Consider the following 10,788-nt stretch of genomic DNA (forward strand, 5'->3'; position numbering starts at 1 on the left):
AGCTGGACTCCAACTCCTCCGACTCCTCCTCCATGCCTGCCTCTCTCTTTCCTCCACTAATCCTTTCCTGCCCCACCTTTTCTGAATCAGGAGAGAGGGCCTGGATATCTTAGCACCATGGTTTCTCCCTTCATCAGGCACCATCTCATTCTGACACAAAGCAGATAACCCATTGCACCCAGCATAATGAATCATTGTGTACATCACCCCAAATGTGGAGCTAGTATAAGGCGTGGGTTTTTCTGTTTAAATTTAACAAAAATGTATTAGATACCTTCAATGTGCTATCACTGCAGAGAATACAAAATGACTATATGCACTCTTCAGACATCTAGAAATTACGGTTTCATAGGAAAGCAAGAGAAGTATAAATCTGTCTGTTGTAAGACAGAGTGTAAGTATCACAGTTAAATAATTAAAGTGGAAAAGTAAAATCATAAAATTACTGAATGTAGATCAATAAACAACTCCTGAATATTTAAGTCAAAACATTTTAACTACATAAAATTTAGTAGTTAACTACATCCAACTGTAAGACCTAAAAATACTTATATATCTGATACACCTTAGAAAAACCAGATGATAAAGGTGAGACATGGAAGGATAACTGAAAACATACATAAAGGGGTTTCACAAATTGAGAGAAACACTTCAACTGAAAAGCAGGCAATGGGCGTGAACAGAAAGTTTACAAAACAAAAATTCTAAAATGCTTCATAAACATTTTTAAATGTTCAATTCCCTAGAAACCAAATAAATAAAATAAAACAGTAATTTTTCCACCATTAAATTGGCAGAGATTAAAAATTAGAGGTAAGGCTGGATACGGTGCTCACGCCTGTAATCCCAGCACTTTGTGAGGCCGAGGCAGATGGATTACCTGAAGTCAGGAGTTGGAGACCAGCCGGGCCAACATGGTGAAACCCCATCTGAAGAGGGTTCAAGATTTCAGTCTGGATGTCTGAAACATTTGTAGCAATAAAAAGTTCTTTGGGGGCCAGGCGTGGTGTCAGGCAACTGCAATCTCCGCTGCTACTCGGGAGGCTGAAGCAGGAGAATTGCTTGAACCTGGAAGGCAGAGGTTGCAGTGAACTGAGATTGCACCATGACACTACAGCTTGGGCGAGAAAGCAAGGCTCTGTCTCAAAAAAAAAAATTAGATGTAAGATTCAGTGGCAACAAGGGTTGGGAGCCAGACTCCCACCTCCCACACACTGCTAGTGAGATTTCAGAGCAGCAATCACACCCCACAGGAGACATGGGGCAATGAGTACCCACAAACATTTAGCTTATTTATGTTCATTGTGAGCAAGTCATCAGTACATGCAAGAAATTTGCAGAAATAGGAAACTTCAAACCACAGAGGCTCAACACAAGCTCTGTAACTTTATATACACTCACATGTTGTTCATGTGTCGAACCCCACCCACCAAAACCCATACCCAGAGTTTCTTCCAAACTGGAGCTAGCTAGACCTTATGTTGCTCCACCAATACTTAATATGAATATGGCATTTCTAGTTATAACATCATTAACACAGACAGGAGCACAGGACTGTAGCCCGTGCAATTCAATCTCAAACGTATCCCTTAGTCTATTCGGCCAAACTTTACCTGAGTTTTTTTTGTTTTGTTTTTTTTGGTTTTTTTTTTTTTTTTTTTTTTTGAGATAGAGTCTCTCTCTATCACCCAGGCTGGAGTACAGTGGAGCTATCTTGGTTCACCGCAACCTGTAACCTCTGCCTCCCTCGATCAAGAGATACTCCTGCCTCAGCTTCCCTAGTAGGTGCGATTACAAGTGCGCACCATCACACCTGCTAATTTTTGTATTTTTAGTAGACACAGGGTTTCACCATGTTGGCCAGGCTGGTCTCGAACTCCTGACCTCAGGTGATCCACCCACCTTGGCTTCCCAAAGTGTTGGGATTACAGGCATGAACCACCGCACCTGGCCCCCAAAGAACTTTTTATTGCTACAAATGTTTTACGCATCCAGACTGAAATCTTGAACCCTCTCCAGATGGGGTTTCACCATGTTGGCCAGGCCGGTCTCGAACTCCTGACCTCAGGTGATCCTCCCACCTCGGCCTCCCAAAGTGCTGGGATTACAGACGTGAGCCACCGCTCCCGGCCCGACTTCTATTCTCACACTCTTTTGGTCCCCAAATCACTAGTACCTGCTGTCTCTTCTTCCATATCCATTTCTCTAAAGCAGCTTGATCACTATGTTACATAGCCCTGCATTCACTGACTTAACACATTCTAATTCAACTAACATATCCAGTATATTCAAATCCTCCAATATAGCAGATCCAACTTTTGGTCAGTTCTACCTAGGAAAAGTACATATTGGTGCCTTCATTCTGTGTGGCAATCTCTAAAGAGTGTCTTACTGTTTGGCTCGACAGTTTTACTTCTAGAACTTATCCTGAGGATATAATTAGAGATATAAACTTAAAAAATATATACAGCATTGTTTATAATTGGAAAATGTTGGAAGCAACATACATATCCAACAGCAGGCTATTACAGACAGGCAATTTATTCTATCCTTATTACCAACACAATGTTGGTATTCTACACAATACCATTCCACCATCAAAAGTCTGGTTTAGCTGAATTTTTAATGGCTTAGGAAAACAATCACAGTATATTGCTAAATGAAAAAAAAAAAGTTTTCAAAACACTATGTTCAGTTTATAAGATGAACTCAATTTTTAAAATACACATAACAGAAATATATTGACTTTTCAGGTATGATCAATGCATATACAAACATATATATTTATAAAAATGCAGACAGACACTAGAAAAAAGTCTACAAGGACCTATGATTTACGTCAGTAGTGTTTATTGCTAAATAGTGGAAATGTGGATTTTCTTCTGTATTGTACGCATTTTGTACAATGCAGAGCCATTGTTTCTAAGATGAGAAAAGAAGAGGAAATCCGGGTTATTTTTATAAAGGGTGTAGCACCTTGTGTAAAGTATATGCATACTGCTGAGAGGGGTTAGACAAACGATTGGAAGTGGATCCTGGAGGAGAGGCTGTTGGAGGGTGGGCTTTGAGGACGGGCTGGAGGGCAGGAAGAGTGGTTTCCTCTGAAGGGGATGAGGCCTGGAATAGTCTTCCATTGCAAGGAAGGCAGCAAGGAGAGAGAAATATGGGCACTGAGAGTGGTGAGCAGTAAGGCTACGAAAGGAGGAATCCAGAAGCCAGGGATGCATGTGTCTTACCTGTTGATAATAAGAACCCACAAACCTTCATTACAAGGGCATCGACGCCCAGGAAGGATTGAAGGAGAGAGACAGATGAGCTCTCTCCGGGCTCCCTGTTCCTCTCCTACTGACTTTGGTTTGGCTTCTCTTCTTTCCGAAGAGGAACCAACTTCTGCTCCTGCTTTGTCCTCCAGCCTTTCCTGAATTTTTAAAATTGTATGTTTTCCACTGTTTCGCTTTTTCTGTCCCCTCTTCTTGCCCAAAAGAATTGAAGTGGGAGGTGTGGCAGGGTCAGGTATGGTGGGGGAGAAGGGCAGGGGCAACCCTGAGTCCGCTCCCAATCACATCACTCATCCCCCTGCAATCCTGCTCCCTTCCATGGCTCCGCCAAGCTGTCCCTGGTTCGCTAGAGGCTGTGGCTTAAGGCAAAGCAGTGGCAGCTTCAGTCGACTCAGGCAAGAAGGTAAGGCCAGGTTTGGGAACAATCTCATTAACGTTTCCCACAGCTCAGCCTGTGACGTGCCTCCAAGGAAGGCCCCTGCTCCCACTCAAGCCTTTATACATGCTTCTGACTGCAGAAAGTCTGATCAAAGCAACATGTGCCTGCTTCCTTCTCTTTAGCTGCCATATCAATCGCATCTTGGAGTCCCCGCGGGGAAATGCTCTGCTGGTTGGTGTAGGTGGGAGTGGCAAGCAGAGCCTGACAAGGCTGGCAGCTTTCATCAGCTCCATGGATGTCTTCCAGATCACACTGCGGAAAGGCTACCAGATCCAGGACTTTAAGGTAAAAGGTCAGGCGGCTGCAGGGAGGAGGCTCAGCTTCCCTCCAACCAGCCACAGCTCCGTCATCCTTCACTCGTTCTCCAGTTCCCCTGTCCGGAGCCTCCCGTTCAATGTCTGTCCATTTCTATCTTAGATTCTGGGCTGGTGACGTGAATGACTTTTCTCATTAGACTCAGCTTGACAACAGTGGCCTTTCCAAAGTCCACCTTTGGGAGACCTCAGGTGTCCTAGTTACATCTGTGGGGCCTCCACTCTTGCTCAAATCAGAAGCGCATCTATACCAAATTCAACACACAGCTCACCTACAGTGGGAGCAGATAGATGGAATTCTGAAGGTCTGCTTGAGTTTCCTAAGAAATTCAGAGTTTTAAAAGACGGGTCAGTAACCACTGGCCTCTGGGACCTTCAGTGACATATCCTGGTTTCAGACAGCCAGCACTTGGAGGCACGATGAGTGCTCTGGAAAGTAAAGAAAGACACTATATACAACCTTCAAAGGTCATTGTGTCCAGTCCCCTTCCTTTTATCCATGGCCACAACAGTCTTGGTAGGAAGTCACGGTGTAACTTCTATCAGGAGGCTGCTCTTGCTGTTCCTGGAAGAACTCCAGCCAGCACTGAGCCAGTCCCACCCACTTTTCCTCATAATCTCTCAGCCAGTGACAGAAGAGGGAGGTGCTCACTTCTGCCCTAAAACCACAGCTCAGCCTCTGGACGACTGGCAGAATCTAAGGTCATACATCATGTTCCCATTAGGTCTTTTTTACTGTTTCCAAAAAAAGACATGACAGTGTGATAGGAATTACGCATTTACAGAATGAGCTGAGACTGTAGGTCTCAACTTTTGCTCTATATGGGAATCGCTGGAAATCTAGAAAGAATACTGATGCCTGTGTCCCACCCCCCAATATTCTGGTTTAACTAGTCTGGGGAATGGCCTGGGCATCATGATTTTTCAAAGCATCCCCAAGATGATTCCAGTTAGGACTGAGAAACACTGTCTTAGATCACTTAGAGCATGTAGTGAGAACCATTAATCTAAAACGAAAATCAGTATCTTTAAAGGGGAGTATATTTAAAGGGGAGTCAGTATCTTTAAAGGTAGCTCTGTGGTAAAGAAATGTGTGAAATTGTTAGAAGTAGCTGTGAGTAGTGTGAGAGAGAGAAAGGCAACATCAGGAACTGATGGCTGAGCCTGCGGAGGGTGATACAGCAAAGGAACTGAGATTGATCAAGCTGGATAAGTTCAGAACTTGACATCCTAGCCCAAAATGTCATCCATCTGCAGTTTTCAATGGATATAATTTCCTACAGGTGATTGCATTTGTGTGTATGTGTATGCTTGTGTGCATGAGTTGCCCCAGTGTATTTTTTTCAACAAAAGTGTCTTGCTGGAGCTAGTCATAAGAACACAAGAGGCCGGGCACGGTGGCTCATACCCATACTCCCAGCACTTTGGGAGGCTGAGGGGAGTGGATCACAAGGTCAAGAGATCGAGACCATCCTGGCTAACATAGTGAAACCCCATCTCTACAACCAAAATATGAAAAGTTAGCCGGGCATGGTGGCATGCACCTGTAGACCCAGCTACTTGGAGGCTGAGGAAGGAGAATACCCTGAACCTGGGAGGCAGAGGTTGCAATGAGCCACGATCACGCCACTTCACTCCAGCCTGGGTGACAGAGCGAGAATCCATCTCAAAAAAAAAAGAACACAAGATCCTGCTAACATAAGATATATTCATCCCCCATGCTGGTAGCCCCAAGCACGTCACTCTCAGTCAAGACCAAGAGCAATGGCTTGCCTTCAGGAGCAGGTCATTCACTTGTATGAGGACATAAGTAAGAGAGAGAAATAGAGGATCACCTGTGGGCTTTGGAAAGCTGTAACCTCTTTGCACAGAGCAGGAGCTCCAGAAGCTTTACCCTAAAGCCTAATTTCTAAATCAACCTAAGAGAGGTACGGGAGCTAACACAGTTGTATGAATTAGAGGCCATCAATATGTAGTTTCTCTTGCCCACCTTTATTGGCACCAAAGCCTGGGAATGAGGCATAGTTTCCTGCCCATCAGTGCAAGATAGCACTCCCCCAGCTTCCCGTTGTCACCTTGCTTTAATTCCCATTCAAGCAGAGAAGAAAATGGTTCTATTTCTAAAGAATGGGTTGAAGTTCTCTTTCAAGGAGGCCTTCTTTTCGGAGATTTCTGATATTGACTGTTTCTACAGATGGACCTGGCTAGCCTGTGTCTGAAAGCCGGAGTGAAGAATCTCAGCACAGTGTTCCTCATGACTGATGCCCAAGTGGCTGATGAGAGGTTCCTTGTGCTCATCAATGATCTTTTGGCATCTGGTAAGAGATTCCTTGCACTCAGTGTCACTGATAAATTCCCCCTGGAATCAGAGTTATGCAAAGGTGAAGATTTGGTCCAGGGTCAGAAGAGCAAGGTCACAGGAATGAGGAAGAAAACTGATACAGCCAAGGACTGGTTCATCGAGTCCCTTCTCAGCATTGATGCTGGGCCTGCTGTCCTGGCTCTTTCATTCTTATTTCATTGCAAAACAGACAGTAATCATGGGGCTCTCAGTGGGACTAGATCCGATTATGGCAAGAAGAAAGGGTGAAGAGCTTGGTGATGTGCTGGGTGCAGAGAGTAGGTGCTGTTCCCTCTCGGTCTCCAAATCAAGGAGAAACTAGAATGTGTGTAGTACTTGAGGAAGCTCAGGCATTGGCAGGAAGATACACAAGAAGAGAGCATGCATGCATAAAACTTACATGGTAGGGCAAGATGAGGTTACCAATGTAATTAACTAGTGATTTACAATCTCATTCGAGCAAAGTGGAAGCTCCACATAGTTTTCCTTGGTCCCCAAAAAACTTGACAGGGGGTGTGAAGTGCTCTGTGACACTGTCTGTGCAAGACAGGACTTCAGTGGAAAGCTCAATGCTTGCTCTTTTGTTGTCCTTCTTTAATTAGGAATTCAGTACTTATGCCAACAATCCCCTACAAAGAAAACTCAGGCCTGTAATCCCAGCACTTTGAGAGGCCAAGGTGGGCAGATCACCTGGTCAAGAGATTGAGACCATCCTGGCCAACATGGCAAAACCCCGTCTCTACTAAAAATACAAATATTAGCTGTGCGTGGTGGTGGGCACCCATAGTCCCAGCTACTTGGGAGGCTGAGGCAGGAGAATTGCTTGAACCCGGAAGGCGAAGGTTGCAGTGAGCTGAGATTATGCCACTGCACTCCAGCCTGGGCAACAGAGTGAGATTCCATCTCAATTAAAAAAAAAGGAAAAGAAAAGATTTTAAAAATGAAGAGGCAGAGAGAAGAGATCAGTATGGTGGATACCATCCTCTGGCCTACTCCCTCTATGTAAATTGGGTCTGTCTCCCCTTCTCTCTTATCCAGGGCAGTGACAGGTCTACCATAATTACTTTACAAACTCTCATGCCCCCAAACAGAGATACAGAGGACACAGATAACTGGTAGTGGAACCTGGTGGTCACAACTCTGCTGTTGATCCAACGTTCATCTGGCTATTCCTCCTTTCAATCTCATCACTCCAACCTCAGCTGTCCATCATTCCAGAGTGGGTATGACCTGGTTTATCTGTCTTACCCATCATTGCTTTTCATATTTCATATATTTCATATCTTGTCTCTACCTAGAACGAAGTATTTCATATTTGGAGAAATCCCACTAATCTGGCAATAAGCATCTTCCCTCAAAGGTATATTGTTCCTCAACACTGTTACAGATATGCTCTGTCCTGCTCAGAGCCAATATCTCCAATGCTCTTCAGATCCACACGCAGGACTGAGACTGCAAAAGGCCTGTAATCCTAGCTACTTGGGAGGCTGATGCAGGAGAATTGCTTGAACCGGGAAGGTGGAGGTTGCAGTGAGTTGAGATTGGGCCATTGCACTCCAGTCTGGGTGACTGAGCAAGATTCTGTCTCAAAAAAAAACCAAAAAATTATATATACATCCAAGAATATGAGATAATGTAATGCATAAATTATGCATTTATATAAATATGTTTGTGTTTATATTAAAGAAAGAATATGCTTTCCTGGCTGTTAAAACATATGCAGCATCTACAAAAACCACCTCTTCATCTCAATTGAGAAAACAGTCAGTGTACAAATGTTCCTGAACAAAATTTCTGCCTTCAGACTTCCAGCATCTTAAAAGCCTGTCTCTCTCTCCACACTCCATTCCCTGGCTCTAATTAAATACTCTTTAGTTTACAAAGTCCAAGGACCATAGTCACAAGTACCTTTCTCCATAGTCTATCTAGTATATCTAGATATAGTAGTATATAGTCTACTATATATTGTAAGTAATGTATTTTAGGATAGTTCCTGACAACCTCCAGGAAGTTCCTGGCTTTGGAATCATTGTCTGCTTCATATTTTGTGGCATTGCACCCCATGCCATCTTGCTGTCATTTTCATGAAGAGTCACTGGTCCCTGGTCCAGAGCATGTACTAGCAGGCATTGTGAGCAACCTTTGGCTTCTTTCAGGTGAGATGGGTGTCCCAGGTTTCCTTACTGTGCTGGCTGCTAGCATTGCACTAATACCACCCTCATTTCCTTCCCTCCCTGCCCTGTTCAAGTTAACTTTATATCAGAGAGTTTGCCTACCAACTCTTGCACCTTTTCTCCTCCGATGCCACCATTTTTTCCTTTCTTAAATGCAATCTCTAACATCTCATCACCTTGTACAATAGCATTTAATCTACAACATAGCCTCATCTTTTATTATTCTACTAAATAATGAGAGAGGGATCCAACTTCCCTCCTACCCCGAAGCTACCCTGAAGCCTAATTTCTAAATCAGCCTGAGAGAATACAGCTTTAGAGATGTCAGGCGTGTTGCCAGCCTCACACCATTGTATTTCAACTGGCTATAATCCAGCCAGGTCACCTTTTCCTAAAATAATATCTGAGACACAAAGTTGTCACATTTTCACCAATTGAAATTTTATTTCTCAATTAAGTATTGATAATTTTTCATTTAGAAGACAGCTTTTTTTCAAGTGCAAATGAATATCTAAAGCCCTCTCAGTAAAAATGCAATCAGCCAGCTCCAAAATCATGGAGTTTTAGGCCCCATTTTAAGGCTTCTATATATTCTTTAAGAAAAAAAAAAGGTAAGATTTGTGTATACATATTCAAGTGGAGATACAGTTAAGATGAACACTTTTGTCTTCTAACCCACCCCCTTTTTTTCTTAACCTTTTCAACAGGGAGAATTAGAGTATATCTTGGTTCTAACATTCCCTATCAAATAAGTAATTTCTGGCCAGAAAGTTCTGCCAAAGCTGCAGAGGTGACTCAGAACCTCGTTATCTCCCAACTTTTTCAATTTTGTGGGGTTATGTAATGACTCCACCCTTGGATAACACAGTAGGGACTAGGAAACCATAACTTAGACTACCTTGCAATTAACTGATCCCTCTGTAGCTATGTACAAGTCCTACAAGGTTGGATATAAAGGTATAGTGAATGCAATTCTCTCCCAAAAACATCTCCCTCAGAAAACCAATGATCTCATACCCTGGGCTGAGTTTCCTCTCACACTTCTTTATCTCACCATTTCATTTCTTGTTTTCCTGGCACCATTTCTAAAATCAAACCATGATAGTAATTTGGCTTATGAATCCCACTTCTGACACCAACTATAGCATTTCAGAACCCATCTTTATGCCAGTTGTATCTCAGATGAGTTATAGATGGACATGAAGACATCTTTCACACAAAGCAAAAGTATTAAATTAGGTTCCTGGTTTAATTAGCAAAAGATATATAACTGTATAAGAAGTAGAGTGGCTTCCCAGGGTAAGAGCAGATGAAACACATATTTGAGTCACTTCCCTTGGCTGCTGGGGTCCTTGATAGGGGTCATGCAACTGCTGGTGACACTGTGCATGAAATGTGAGTCCTTGCTGGATCTGAAAGGTTCATTACTTGCTATGTTCTTATTGACCTGTTATAATAATTCCTGAGGAATGTGCACTGATCATCAAACCCAGGCCTTTAAGGAATTCTTACAAAACTTGTTCTCTTCAACCTTGACTCAAACTCAGCATCAGCAAGACCCCACTCTAAATTTAGAGGGAAAATAATCAGAATTATCCCATGGCTTTCCAGGAAAACACCTCTTCCTCCAGCTTTCCAGCCTTCCAGAAGGCCCATTTTACTCTGGTGCCCCTGCCAGTTAGCACTAGCCAGCTAAGAAAACCTAGTCAGCTCCAAGTGTGATGTTTCTTCCGCCGCTAGCTATGACAGATTTTATATTTTATTTTACTTTGGAATCCTATGTTATGTTAGGATTTTCCTTTTGCTTTCCAAAAGGCTGAATTGTTTTATTCAAAATTATAATTCATTTTCCTGTCCCAGGCTAGATGACTTTCTATGTATTCATATATTCAATAATCATTTACTAAGAGCGCATGCTCAGTCACTAGGTACTGTGCTCAAAGATGGATAACATGGGCCGGGCGCGGTGGCTCAAGCCTGTAATCCCAGCACTTTGGGAGGCCGAGACGGGCGGATCATGAGGTCAGGAGATCGAGACCATCCTGGCTAATACGGTGAAACCCCGTCTCTACTAAAAAATACAAAAAACTAGCCGGGCGACGAGGCGGGCGCCTGTAGTCCCAGCTACTGGGGAGGCTGAGACAGGAGAATGGCGTAAACCCGGGAGGCGGAGCTTGCAGTCAGCTGAGAGTCGGCCACTGCACTCCAGCCTGGGCGGCAGAGCAAGACTCCGTCTCAAAAA

The 10,788-nt window shown here is 43.5% G+C and overlaps 1 protein-coding gene across 1 annotated transcript in view; it reads left to right on the top strand.

Moving 5' to 3' along the window:
* The window catches only part of DNAH9 (dynein axonemal heavy chain 9), a 381,759-nt gene that overhangs the window by 217,630 nt on the left and 153,341 nt on the right, over window positions 1–10,788 (top strand). Inside the window, 2 exon segments of the mRNA XM_017855172.1 lie at window positions 3,840–4,002; window positions 6,226–6,349. Coding sequence (XP_017710661.1) covers window positions 3,840–4,002; window positions 6,226–6,349 — 287 coding nt within the window.

Source organism: Rhinopithecus bieti, unplaced genomic scaffold, assembly GCF_001698545.2.
Source record: "Rhinopithecus bieti isolate Rb0 unplaced genomic scaffold, ASM169854v2 scaffold_40077, whole genome shotgun sequence".
In the NCBI taxonomy this organism is placed as follows: Eukaryota; Metazoa; Chordata; class Mammalia; order Primates; family Cercopithecidae; genus Rhinopithecus; species Rhinopithecus bieti.